The following is a 14,726-nucleotide window of genomic DNA, read 5'->3' on the forward strand; positions in this document are numbered from 1 at the left end:
GTACAGTGCCATCAGATACAAGGCTAAGCCTTCCAGCTGTTTTCATTGTATGAGCTCAATAGGCCGATATTCCCCTGAGAAACCACAGATGATCTTGAGCAGCTGCCTTCTGTCTCTTCATGAGACGTCTCGCCTTGAGACTATAAGCACTCTCGGCGCAAATCTAAGAAGAGCGCTTCCTCTCGTCATCGTCTTCTTCTCGCGAGGGATCATCTAAGCGCTTCAAGAAAAAGAGCGCTATGTTACGCTCTCGCTCTTCGTCGCAAGAGAGCTCTTCAAAGCGTAATAAGCGCTCCCCTAAGAGAAGCGCTTCCCACGATTTTTCATCTAATCGCGCCAGGAGCGCGGCCAAGGGCAAAGAGCGTCCTGACCTCGAACCCTCACCTTCACATATTAGTTTGAGGGTCTTCGATCGCTCTAGGAGAGTCAGAAAGAGCGCTTCTCCAAGCTTTCGCTCCTTATCATCAGAGAAAGATCGCTCTCACCCTTCGACTTCTCGATCTCGTAAGTCTCCGGTCATACACTCGCGGGGTCAATCACCTCGCCCTCGTGTTTCAGACAGGAAAATCTCCCAGGTTCCCTTGCTCCCTAAAGAGTTAAGGATTAAGAGCCTCTCAAAAACCTCGGAAGAAAATGCAGGGGTTCAACCCTTCTCTTCGGTTGAGAGCAGAGGGAAAAGGCCAGATCGCCGATCAATTCGGCCTCTTCCACCTCATCCTTCAGAGCTTTCAAAGAGAGGAATCTCTACAAATTCTACTAGGTCAGTGCCGATAATTCGGTCGTCTTCTCCTAGACCGTCTACATCCACGCAAAGTCAGGCGCTCGCGGCGTCATTATCCAGCACTCAGCCTTCCCTTGCAACAATGGTAACATGGTCTCCTACTTTGCCGTTACCTCCAGACACTCCGACTTCTATCTCTCTTTCCCTTTCGAATAAGAAATATGCAAGGGGTAAGACAAAAGGTTTGTCTGCTACTCACGTCTCCACTTCACCTGTAATAACACGCAAGGAATTAGCGCAGCCTAGATTCCTTGGAAGAGCCGCCCTTGAAGAACTTGGAGCCTCCTATTTAAGGGCTCTAAGAACTATGTGTAATATCTCAGGCCTCGGCGATTTACAACTGTCTCCTCGACCTCTTGACGCTCCAGCCTTAGATAGGCTATGTCGTCCTCCACCGAACCCTAAGACCAGAATTGAACTTACCTGGTTTGTTCACACTGCAGGCCGTCTGATTAAGGTCTTGCAGGCGGTCTTGGGAGAAACAGGTTCCCTGAAGTCTCAGGGATCCCATAAACTTTTGCAATTCCCGTTTATGAGGCAAAAGCGCTTTTACAAGGTCAGAGACGCCAACCCTTCTCCTCTGACCTTGGATCGAGGCGAGGCTCACACCTGGCTGCTCCTCAGAGAGACTCTCTACTCTTCCAGTCTCTTTCTCAGCAACAGAAGCCTCGGCAATGGAAGCGGCTTCAATGTCCCTTCTGGAGGCTATCTTGGTTTGACACGTGGTCTGGTACAGTCGGCTACCTCGCGAGTCACGAGGACCAGTCAAACCAAGACTCCATGCAGTCCCTACAGGAAGTCCTAGCTGCTGGGGCTAAGACAATGGACTTCCTAACCGCTACAACAGCAACCATGTGGGGCAATTGGGTTCTCAAAAGGAGGGAATCAGTAGTTTCCAGACTTCATAGGAGCATCGGTAAGGCCGAGAGATCAGATTTGAGAAACTCGGACCTTCTATAACCTCTTCTCTTTTCTAAGCAAGCACTTTCCTCTACCTTAGATACTTGGAGGAAAGAGACGCAGGACACCGCAATGCAAAAGGCTGCTTCCTTTTGCACAAAGCAGCAGCAGCCAACTCCACAACCTTAGGCCGCAATTCTTCCAGCCAAGAGCCTCAGCCGCCCCTCCTTTGTAGCCAAACCTATGGGGAGAGGAAAGTCGGCTCCTCCCAAGGCTAAAGGCAGAAAGAAGAACCCTAGACAGAAATAGGGTCTCGGTTCCCCCCCTCCAGTGCATAGGGGGTTGCCTGCATGGGAGTTGGAGGAGGTGGAAAGCTATGGGGCCCATGCAATGGACCATCAAGGTGCTTTGTTGGGGGTACCGCATCCCCTTCATAGGCTCTCCTCCTCCTCTAATTCCTCCTCCGATCTCGTCCTCCCAGGTCCCTCGGGATCACGGGAAACAGCAGGCCCTGGCTCAGCAAATCCAGAGCATGCTTCCGAAGGGTGCCATCCAACAGGTCCCCAACACCTCCCCGGGGTTTTTCAGTCGCCTCTTTCTGGTTGAGAAAGCCTCGGGGTGTTGGAGACCAGTAATCGATCTCTCTACCTTAAATCAGTTTGAGAAGCAGACTCCATTCAAAATGAAGACAGCAGCCTCCGTGATCCAACCGGTGCGTCCAGGAGACTTTATGGCATCTGTAGACTTGAAAAACGCATATTTCCAAGTACCAACCCATTGCTCAGCTCGGAAATTCCTGCACTTTGTGGTTCAGGGTTGAAGCTTCGAGTTCAATGTACTATGCTTCGGCCTCTCAACCGCCCCACAGGTGTTTACAAGGGTTTTTGAACTCGTTTCCTACTGGGCACACAAGCACGGGATACCCCTGCTAAGGTATCTGGACGATTGGTTACTCCTGACCTTGTCCAGGAAACAAGCTTTGGATTACCTGAGGAGGCTTCTCGACTTTTGCAAGGATCTGGGGATTCTTGTAAATGTAGAGAAGTCTTGCTTGATTCCGACTCAAGTCATGAACTATCTGGGGATGTCCATCAACACCCAGGTAGGGAGTGTGTTCCCTTTGGAAGACAAGACTTCTGAGACTGGAACAATACATCGCCCTACTCTTGTCTCCACTGCCTCCTCCAGCCATTTTGTGGCAGTGTCTTCTGGGCTATCTTTCCTCCCTGGAAAAACTACAGTAGTTCCAGGTGGAAGATCAAGAATGCAAAGTCTCCAGTGGCATCTGAAGACCCATTGGTCCCAAAAGAACGACTCTCCATTCTTGCCAGTGGAGGTTCCAGCTCTTGTGATACAAGATCTTCAGTGGTGCTCAGCCAGAGAGAATACCCAGACGGGCATTCCTCTCCTAAGCCCCAATCCGAAGTTAAAACTCTTTTCGGACGCGTCGCTATGAGGCTGGGGTTTCCTCCTAGGCCAAAAGTTAGCATCAGGAGTCTGGTCTCCGATAGAGCACTCTCTCCATATAAATCACCTGGAATTGTTAGCAGCCTGGAAAGGCCTAAAATACTTTGTAGAAGATCTACAAGGACGAGGGGTGGTGCTGATGAGCGACAACTCCACGACTGTCTCGTATATCAACAAGCAAGGGGGTACTCTGGTAAGAGACCTCTGTCTTCTAGCAGTACAGATTTGCCAGTGGGCGGAAGGTCACGACATTTCTCTCACATCCAGGTTTATTCCGGGTCGGAGAAACATCGTGGCAGATCAACTAAGCAGGCATCACCAAGTGTTGAGTGGCAAATGGTCTTTGGGTCTTCGAGTAGCGAAGGCAGTAATAGCTTTGTGGGGTTTCCCCACAATAGACCTGTTCGCCTATTCTCTGAATGCGAAGCTTCCCTGCTCGGTTCTCCAGTTCCAGATCATCAGGAAGCGCTCCAGGACGCCCTTCAACATTCTTGGGACAACCAAGACGCAAATGCCTTTCTACCCTTTTGCCTGCTGAGAAGGGTGATCAACAAACTCAGGACCTCCCGGAACTGCAATCTAACCCTAATAGCTCCAGCATGGCCAAGCAGAGAATAGTACGCAGACCTTTCCCTTCTGGTTCAGGTTCAATGGTTTTTTCCTCTGGAACCCCTTCTGCTGACGCAGCCACACAGTGGTGTCCCCCATGCGAGAATTCCCTTGCTGAAGCTTCCCGCCTGAGGCTCTCCAGTCACTCCTCAGACGCAGAGGCTTTTCAGAGTGAGTGGCTGAGCACATGTCCAGGCTCCTGCACCAATCTTCCACAAACCTCTACCAAGCAAGATGGAGTGTGTTTGCAGCTTGGTGTAGAGGGCGAGGCGTGTCCACTCGATCCCTCTTTTCCTTTAGTGGCGGACTTCCTTTTGTACCTCAGGGAGGAAAAGCTCCTCTCAGTCTCGGCGATTAAGAGCTATCGCTCAGCCTTGAGCCTCATCTGTAAATTGAGAGGGGTTGACATTTCCGCCTTGGAAGATATCGCCTTGTTGATTAGAGGTTTTGAGCGATCTTGCCCCCCAGTTAAGATTAGACCACCACCTTGGGACATGTCTTTGGTCTTACGTTCCTTGAAGGGTCCGCCCAATGAGCCCTTGAATAGGGCCTCAGACTACTTTCTGAGCCGTAAGACCGTCTTCCTGGTAGCCCCGGCCTCGGCTAAAAGGGTCAGTGAGCTACATGGTCTGTCTTACGACGTCACCCATTCTAGGGGATGAGGGAAAGTCTCTCTCAACTTTGTACCAAGCTTTGTGGCTAAGACTCGGAATCCTTCATCTGCCAATGAGAGGTTTCGAGAATTTCAGTTTTCCAGCCTCAATAAGGCAAAACAGGATACAGACCAGTTGCTACTGTGCCCAGTCAGGGCGCTAAAGAAATACATGAAGTGCACCAGACCTTTCAGACCACGTCTCCATCATCTCTTCCTTAGTACCAACAAGGTAAAGAAGAGAATCTCTCGCAACACCATCTCTTTCTGGCTCAAGAAAGTTATTGCGAGGGCTATTCACGGAGACCCAGAGGCAGCACAACCCAAAGCCCATCAAGTTAGGGGAATGGCTGTCTCACTGGCATTTAAGAGAAATTTCTCAGTCTCCCAAGTCTTAAGAGCTGGGGTCTGGAAACGCCAATCTACATTTACCGCTCACTATTTGAGCAACGTGACACATACAGTAGGTCTCTAAACACCTTTTCTATAGGGCCTATTGTGGCAGGTCAACAGGTGCTGTAGCTACCTTATGCCCTTTCAGGGGACAGTAGCCATTGGTTGAGGATCCTGTTACACTAGGTTTTAAGGACATCCATCTATCTTCCTTTCCTTCTGCCTCCCATCTGGGGATCCTAGTCTGTAGCCAGTTTCAGCGGGACTCGCCAATGGAAATAAGGTATGAAACTCATCTGATTCCTCTCACGGGGTATAAGTTATACTCGTCACAAGGTTTCCCCTTTTCAAGGTCGGGGGAATCCTTAGTATGAAGGGGTCCGAGTCAAATGTTCCTAACCCACTTCATCCTGAAACATTTGTTTCCACGAAGCTACAAACTTTCAGTTGTGCTAAGATTAAGGGGATCTACAAAGAAAGAAGATATACAGGAGATTTTTTCTTCAAGAGAGTCTAGTCTGAGGACTATCTTCCCTATGAATAGGGAACTCCTTGGCCACCCTAGCCTCAGGACTAAGTCTCCTATAGTAAAGGATGAAGGTTTGTATCGGTGTAAGAGCAAATGACAAACTTATAACAGAGTTTGTATTTTTCCTAACATACAAACCCAAATTCTTTACACAAATCTTCCCTCCATCACCGACCCCTAGAATAGTCCTAGCTAGAATATGATTGAAGGTAAACAGTAGCTACCGACCGGCAGTCCCCCACCTCAAACAGGTGGATAACTACCTGCCCGGTCCTTAACGACCTTGTTAAGGTTTTTCTGCCGTATTTTCCAGCTCGCGCTAGAATATCTCCTATAGGACAGAATGAGGGTTTGTATGTTAGGAAAATGTTATTTTCCTTAGTAAAATAAATTTTTGAATATACTTACCCGATGATCATATAGCTGTCAGCTCTGCTGCCCAACAGAAAAAACCTACGGGCGGAATACGCCAGCGATCGCTATACAGGTGGGGGTGTACATCAACAGCGCCATCTGTCAAGTAGGTACTCAAGTACTCGATGTCAACAAGAACCAATTTTCTCCTCTGTCCACTGGGTCTCTATTGGGGAGGAAGGGTGGGTCCTTTAATTTATGATCATCGGGTAAGTATATTCAAAAATTTATTTTACTAAGGAAAATAACATTTTTCAATATTAAACTTACCCGATGATCATATAGCTGATTCACACCCAGGGGGGTGGGTAGAGACCAGCATTACATGTTGACATTATTATGAGCTAAGTATTCCGTATTTCATTTTAGCAGTTATTCAAAATAACAAGCATAAAATAAATAAGTACCTGGTAAGGAAGACGACTTGAACAATTACTCTGCCTTTTTAAGTACGTCTTCCTTACTGAGCCTCGCGATCCTCATAGGATGCTGAGCGACTCCTAGGAGCTGAAGTATGAAGGGTTGCAACCCATAATAAAGGTCCTCATCAAAACCTCTAATCTAGGCGCTTCCCAAGAAATGATTTTGACCACCCGCCAAATCAAGTAGGATGCGAAGGGCTTCTTAGCCTTCCGGACAACCCAAAGATATTTCAAGAGAAAGATTAAAAAGGTTCTAGAATTAGGGAATTGTAGTGGTGGAGCCCCCACCACTACTGCACTCGTTGCTACGAATGGTCCCAGAGTGTAGCAGTTCTCGTAAAGAGACTGGACATTCTTAAGATAAAAGACGCGAACACTGATTTGCTTTTCCAATAGGTTGCGTCGAATATACTTTGCAGAGATCTATTTTGTTTAAAGGCCACGGAAGTTGTGACAGCTCTAACTTCGTGTGTCCTTACCTTCAGCCAAGCTTGGTCTTCCTCATTCAGAAGGGAATGAGCTTCTCGTATTAACAGTCTGATAAAATAGGATAAAGAATTCTCTGACATAGGCAAAGATGGATTCTTAACTGAACACCATAAAGCTTCAGACGGGCCTCGTAAAGGTTTTTAAAAAAGAACTTAAGAGCTCTTACAGGACATAAAAATCTTTCTAGTTCATTTCCAACCATACGATAAGCTTGGAAAATTGAACGATATTGGTCAAGGCCGAGAAGGCAGCTCGTGTTTGGCTAGAAAACCAAGTTGTAGAACATGTAGCCGTTTCGGATGAGAATCCGATGTTCTTGCTGAAGGCATGAATCTCACTGACTCTTTTAGCTGTGGTTAAGCATATCAGGAAAAGAGTCTTAAAGGTGAGATCTTTCAGGGAGGCTGATTGAAGTGGTTCGAACCTGTCTGACATAAGGAATCTTAGAACCACGTCTAAATTCCAACCAGGTGTAACCAAACGACGCTCCTTCGTGGTCTCAAAAGACTTAAGGAGGTCCTGTAGATCTTTATTGTTGGAAAGATCTAAGCCTCTGTGACGGAAGACTGATGCCAACATGCTTCTGTAACCCTTGATAGTGGGAGCTGAAAGAGATCGTTCTTTCCTCAGATATAAGAGGAAGTCAGCTATTTGAGTTACAGAGGTACTGGTCGAGGATACGGATACTGACTTGCACCAGTTTCGGAAGATTTCCCACTTCGATTGGTAGACTCTAAGGGTGGATGTTCTCCTTGCTCTAGCAATCGCTCTGGTTGCCTCCTTCGAAAAACCTCTAGTTCTCGAGAGTCTTTCGATATTCTGAAGGCAGTCAGACGAAGAGCGTGGAGGCCTTGGAGTACCTTCTTTATGCGTGGCAGACGTAGCAGGTCCACCCTTAGGGGAAGTGTTCTGGGAACGTCTACTAGCCATCGAAGTACCTCGGTAAGTTATTCTCTCGCGGGCCAGAGGGAAGCAACTAGCGTCAACTTTGTCCCTTCGTGAGAGGCGAACTTCTGCAGTACCTTGTTGACAATCTAGAACGGAGGGAATGCATATAGATCTAGATGAGACCAATCTAGTAGAAAGGCATCTATATGAACTACTGCTGGGTCCGGGATAGGTGAGCAAAGTATTGGGAGCCTCTTGGTCATCGAGGTTGCGAAGAGATCTATGGTTGGCAGGCCCCAGGTGGCCCAAAGTCTCTTGCATACATCCTTGTGGAGGGTCCAATATGTTGGAATTATTTGTCCCTTCCTACTGAGACAATCTGCTATGACATTCAAGTTGCCTTGGATGAACCTCGTTACTAGTGAAAAGTCTAGACCTGTTGAACAGGAGAGGAGGTCACTTGCGAACTCGTACCATGTCAGAGAGTAGGTCCCTCCTTGCTTGGAGATGTACGTCAAAGCAGGGAGTTGACCGTGTTCACCTCCACCACTTTGCCTTGAAGGAGAGACCTGAAGCTTTTCCAGGTCAGACGTACTGCCAGAAGCTTCTTGCAGTTGAAATGCATTGTCCTTTGACTCGAGTTCCATAATCCCGAGCATTCCCTACCGCCTAATGTCGCACCCCAGCCTACGTCCGATGCGTCCGAGAAGAGAACGTGGTTGGGAGTCTGAACAGTCAGGGGAAGACCCTTTCAAAGGTTGATAAAGTCCTTTCACCAAGTCAGACCAGACTTTATCTTTCCGGAAACCGGGATCGAGACCGCTTCTAGCGTCTTGTCCTTTTCCAGTGAAAAGCTAGATGATAAAGAAGAGGACGGAGGTGTAGTCTTCCAAGTGACACAAATTGAACCACGGATGACAGTGTCCTAACCAGACTCATCCACAGCCTGACAGGCCAGTGTTCCTTCTTCAGCATCTTCTGGATGGATAGCAGGGCTGGGGGTTGATCGTCTTGTTCAGCAATGTCCTCATCAGAGGGTTCCTCATCCGAAACTGATGAGGAAACGGCAACGGAGTGGGCAACGTCTGACTCGCTGAATCCGGTCGCACTGGTGGATGCGTGACGGAGCCGGACACAAGATCATGGTACTGCTGCACAGTCTGTGAACTGTCAACCATGGGGACGCGAGGAAGTACAGCGTCAACCCGAAACTGTCTAGACTGTCTGGGTTGTGCAGTCAACCCCCTACCGGGTTGCTGAGGTTGCCGCACTGCGTCACAACAAGTCACCTCTGCTGGTTGTTGAACGTCTTCCTAGTGACACACTGAACGTCCACAACCACCTCCGAGAGTCGCTTAACGTCAACGTGCGACTGGCAACCCACACTGGGTCGCACCGGTGGAGGAACCATCTCAACTGGCGGACGTGAGTAGCATACCTCAGCGTCAACAGGGCGTACAACCAACCGGAAGGAAGGTTGTTGGCTAGAAGGTTCTTCTCCGTAAAAAATCCTCTATCAAGGACACAAGCTTGGACTGCATGTCTTACAACAAAGCCCATTAGGGTCTATGGGAGCAGGTGTGGCAACAGACGGGGTTAGCGACTGAAGCGGAACCATTTACCATCCCTGGAAGCCTTGTTATGCTTTAATTAAAGTCCATAGGAGGCTAAGCAGCTTAAGGCTCCTCTCCAAATGACAGAGTCCTCAAAGGAATATCAGAAGGAGGGAGAACAGCACTTTCTCATCTACAGGAACCATGTCCGAGAAAAGCTAGGTTATCTCAGTGAGGGTCTCACTGGTGCATAAGCAGCAGACCAGAAGGCAACGTTATGTAACTGCTTGACAGTCTGTGAACTGTCAAAAACTGAACTGTCAACCACAACAGGTGCGTGAGGACATACAGCACTGGTGCATTAGTAGCAGACCAGAAGGCAACGTCATGTAACTGCTTGACAGTCTGTGAGCTGGCAACAACCAAAGCTGTGTGGGGAAGCCTCAACTCCTGACTGACTAGTCTGCTGCGGGCGAGTGGCGGTAACCACAGTGGGTTGCGGAGGCTGACACACCGTGTCAAAACACGGCAGCTTGTGGTAGCTCACGCACGGCAACGGAGTGCTCCGTGTGTCTGTGGGAGTCAGCATGCGTCTGGCAGGGTCGACTGCGCATGGGTGGAGGAGCTCTCACAACAAGAGTGTGGGAGCAGGCAGCCATGCTGGGCGCACAACCGTGGCAGGTTGTAGGCAAACGGGTGCATCGTCAACCTTCTCCGCAGTCGGAGTGTGGGAGCAGGCAACAACCAAAGCGGAGTGGAGGTGCGTGGTGGGGACTGCCGTGGTTTGCGGAAACTAACGCATCGCGTCAAAACACGGCAGCTTGACTCCACCTTCCCACTGCTGATGCGGTAGCTCACGCATGTTAACGGAGGGAGCCGCACGTCGGCTAACGTTAACATGCGTCTGGCAGGGTCGATTGCGCATCGGAGGTGGAGCTCTCCGCAGCCGGAGTGTGGGAGCAGGCAGCCTCAGCGTGAGCTGGGCGCACAACCGTGGCAGGTTGTAGGCTAACGAGAGCAGTGTAAACCTTCTCCGCACGAAACTCCTGCATAACCGCAGCTAACTGAGTCTGCATAGACTGCAGTAAAGACCACTTAGGGTCTACAAAAAACGGCAACAAACGGAGCTACTGTCCGTTGTGACTGAGGGTCTAAAACAGCTGGTGCGGCAACAGACGGAGTTACTGCCTGTTGCGGTACCACCTTGCCTCTCTTGGGAGGTGTGCAGTCGTCGGATGACTGCAGCGAGTCCGAACTGACCCAGTGGCTACACCTAGGCCGTTGGACTTGCGTGGAAGGGACCGACTTGCACTTAAAAGCTGCAAGATTTGGTCCATGGTTTCTACGAGAAACCTCTTCCGCAGACGAGGAATAAATGGGCTCTCTCGTCTTTGTGTGGGTGGGGCGATCTCACATCGGCAACGTGTGTAGATACGCCCGAAACCACAGAGGGAAAAACGTCTGTTCGTCGATCAAAGCCTGTGGAACCCATAAGTCGTTCGACATTACTTCTCCCCTGGGCTTGGGAGCTTGTAAGAGGTCCCGGACTAGGTGAACAACTGGCACGAACAGACGAACCCTCGGACGCAACACTGTAACACTTTGCGCATATCACTTTATCACTTGTGATTTTCTGTTTGCACTTATTTCACTGAAATCGAAACTTTAACTGATTTCTACCTGAAACACGCAATCCTATCCTTCATTAAAAGGTAGTAATTGCGAAAACAGTTTTACAATGCAACAGAAAAACATAAATAAAGATAAAGAATTCAGTGGCTGGAAAAGAGACTAAACACTAGATCAAATAAACTACGTTTACAATCTCTCACCGCATAAAGCCTGGGAACAAGAATAAAACTCTAGAAACGTTTTACCTTCTTCCCCTACAGCGACTAGGGAGAAGAGTAAAAAACGAATTCAGTGGCTGGAAAAGAGACTAAACACTAGATCAAATAAACTACGTTTACAATCTCTCACCGCATAAAGCCTGGGAACAAGAATAAAACTCTAGAAACGTTTTACCTTCTTCCCCTACAGCGACTAGGGAGAAGAGTAAAAAACGAGAACAACGTTACCCGCTTGAACGAAACGTTTATTCTCCTCTCTCTCCCTCCGTCTCTATCTCTCTCTCTCTTCTCTCTTGACTTAGCACCTGAGAGAAGAGCTCAATTATATATCGTTAAAACATGTTATTTGCTAAAGGAAAAAACTGAAAGGTTTCCCAAATAAAAAGTTCCTTTATTTAGAATTTAAACCATTTAAGCTAAGAAAGAATGAACGAAACGCTAGAATCGGTTTACTCTTACTGCAACGTGAAACCGTGATACACTCTCTCTCTATCGTAACGATAGAGCGCATGTTGAACGTTCTGAACGTCAACAACTGCGGAGACTAAAAAACTAAACGTTAGTTCATCTTTGAAAACAGTACGAGACTATCAAAGAAATTCTTTCATAAAACATTAAAATTAAAAAAGTATTAAATTCTTAAAAGGTTAAATACGATATGACGGGCTCAATGTTAATTAACTTCGGTTCCAAGTAAGGACCGCCTACTATTAGGAAAGGTCGCATATAAACAAACATAAAAATTAATTTTTATAAGTTTATAATAAATGGAAAGTTAATCGAAGAGGCCTATAAAGGCGGAGAGAAATAAAATAAATAGATCTATAACTTGTTAAGCAAAATTACCAAAAACCTAAACACACTTCCGTCTAAGGGAAGGGTCGGCCATTTAAAAGTGAAAGAGAGTCCATACTCTCTTCGTCACCATAATTAAATCTATCCAAAACGAGTTCAAGTTTTGAAATGAAGATAAAACCCCTGCATAGCGAAAGCTCAAAACTGGAATAGTGTACTTCACCAAATCGTTGTGAAAACAAATCCAGTTAGGGACGGCGTATTTAGTAGGTCTTGCCATTGGCACGACAGAGAGAAAATTGGTTCTTGTTGACATCGAGTACTTGAGTACCTACTTGACAGACGGCGCTGTTGATGTACACCCCCACCTGTATAGCGATCGCTGGCGTATTCCGCCCGTAGGTTTTTTCTGTCGGGCAGCAGAGCTGACAGCTATATGATCATCAGGTAAGTTTAATATTGAAAAAATATAAACTCTGTTATAAGTTTGTCATGTTTGCAAGATATGTCATATGCTTTTTGTTTTCAAGTAATTGGTGCATTGTGCCAGAGTTCTCTCATCAAATCACTCTGTATGACAGCTCTAACAAAGACAATTGTAGCTTCCACAGCATCTTTATCAGTTTACAAAACTTGTCCACTCAAATGACAGGGTCTTCCTCAAGAATGTCAGTTAAGGAGGAGAGTTCTGGACAGATCATTGACAGGTAATCTGTAAAATTAAAACTCGACCTCAAATCCACGGGCAGACCACATCAAAGAAATTAAACTATGCTGCACTGAAAAAAAACAAGAGATGAGATCCTTTTTGTGCTGAAAATACTGAGCAACTAACAAAGATTACAGACCATTGCTATCTAACTGGTGTCAACAGTATATAAACAAGTATAAACACTAATGGTGTACATAAACTTTCCTTTGTCTAAATTATACTTACCAGATTTGCTAGGCCAATAGCAATCATACATATTGCATTGCAGGAAGGATGAGAAGAATGAAATATACCAATGTTTGAGGGATGATGAGTATTTAGATGCAGAAGTATTTGAGAAGTCAATAATGCCATGTTGCTAATTCCCCAAGTTGCCCACAAAGCAGCACGTAAACCCCAGGCACCATGCTGAAGTGAGACTAAACTGTTTTGGCAATTGAGAGCTTCTGCACGAGATATACTCTGCAAAGAAAAATATGTATTCTAGAGTGTTTATAGGTATAAGCATATAAAATGTCGCTCATTGAAAGTTTAGTCTGTCTTTTCCTCACTTTCAAATCATAAAAAATTACTTTGCACAAATTTTGTTATATTTCAGATATAGATTTACAATAACTACGACTTGCCATCTATTTTGTTACAACCTGGGAAAAAAACCACAATCAATGACTATACCTTTTTGGTTTTATTTTGATAACAGATTAGCAATCATGTCACATAGACTGTTATCTACTACTACTAATAAAATGTACACAAAAACTAGAATGAATAAATTTCCCAAGAATAAAACCATACAGCATACGAGTGATCAACTTTAATTTATGAATAAACTGTATAAAACCAAACCCTTTTTTATCAGTTGGTAATTCCAAATCCCTTTCAAGCTACAACTTGCAAAAACTGTTTCATTAAACTATGCACAAATCTCATCTGAATTTCTTTTTTCGATCATTGGGGTGGTTGCTTTTCATTGAGAGTAACATTGAATCCTTCCTACTGCTGATGGATATACTACTTCCTAAAATTAATGCATTACTCATTTCTACTATTAGTCTTAAAAATAAAATAAACTTTCAGTTACGAATGAAGGTTGCTTCTTGAGAATTAAAAATATAAAAGGATGTGGATTACCTTATTCATCATGTGAAAGTCCTTCAAATATTTTAGAACACAGTAGAAGGGCAGATTAGTTACTTGCATGAAAATCATCTTCCATAAGTTGTTCTGTATTTTCTCAATATATTTTTCATGTCTAAACACAATTAACATGTGTTATATATTGAAATATAAATACAGGGATACAAACTCTCTTTTTATACAAATTATAATTCTTAAATAGTAGAAAACATACCACAGAATCAATATATCGTACATAACTCAATTATGGAAGTAACAAGGTTTTACATCTGTTTGTATTCACATCTACAGTACTGTATACACAAAAACATGCTCTATGTATGTATATACAGTAAAACTTTGTAATGATGGACCAAATCCAGATAATCAGGGTAGGTGCTGTTTTGGTATGCAATCTCATTTATGGCGTGACCTCGGAAATTCAAAATACTATATATACTAAATTAAAAATGGAGTAATTACTTAAACGTGTCACTATTTGTGAATTGTATATTTTATGGACAGTTTTGAGTAATTACTCCATATCTAATTTAGTATATATTTTGAATTCCTGAGATCACGCCATAAATGAGATCGCATACCAAAACAGCACCTCAGAGCATTGTGCGGGTGCTGTTGTAAAGGTCACGGTAAGGAGTACATAGTTCCAAGATATTTAAAATTATTTACTGTACGTATATCTATTTACACAAGGGTAATAAAACCATTTTTATAATATTTCTTATTGGCATGTTTTCACAATAATATGTTATTTTCATTAGTAAAATAAATTTTTGAATATACTTACCCGGTGATCATATAGCTGTCAGCTCCGCTGCCCGACAGAAAAACCTAAGGACAAAATACGCCAGCGATCGCTATACAGGTGGGGGTGTACATCAACTGCGCCATCTGTCGAGCAGGTACTCAAGTACTCCATGTCAACACAGAACCAATTTTCTCCTCGGCCCACTGGGTCTCTATTGGGGAGGAAGGGAGGGTCCTTTAATCTATGATCACCGGGTTAAGTATATTCAAAAATTTATTTTACTAATGAAAATAACATTTTTCAATATTAAACTTAGCCGGTGATCATATAGCTGATTCACACCCAGGGGGGTGGGTAGAGACCAGCATTACATGTTGACATTATTAT

The 14,726-nt window shown here is 45.3% G+C and overlaps 1 protein-coding gene across 1 annotated transcript in view; it reads right to left on the minus strand.

Annotated features, from left to right (window-relative positions):
• The window catches only part of ida (anaphase promoting complex subunit 5 ida), a 102,770-nt gene that overhangs the window by 34,082 nt on the left and 53,962 nt on the right, over nucleotides 1-14,726 (minus strand). Inside the window, exon 12 of the mRNA XM_068372638.1 lies at nucleotides 12,680-12,916. Within this exon, the coding sequence (XP_068228739.1) occupies nucleotides 12,680-12,916 (237 nt within the window). The remainder of the gene's footprint in view (nucleotides 1-12,679; nucleotides 12,917-14,726) is intronic.

Source organism: Palaemon carinicauda, chromosome 4 (genome assembly GCF_036898095.1).
Source record: "Palaemon carinicauda isolate YSFRI2023 chromosome 4, ASM3689809v2, whole genome shotgun sequence".
Classification (NCBI taxonomy): domain Eukaryota; kingdom Metazoa; phylum Arthropoda; class Malacostraca; order Decapoda; family Palaemonidae; genus Palaemon; species Palaemon carinicauda.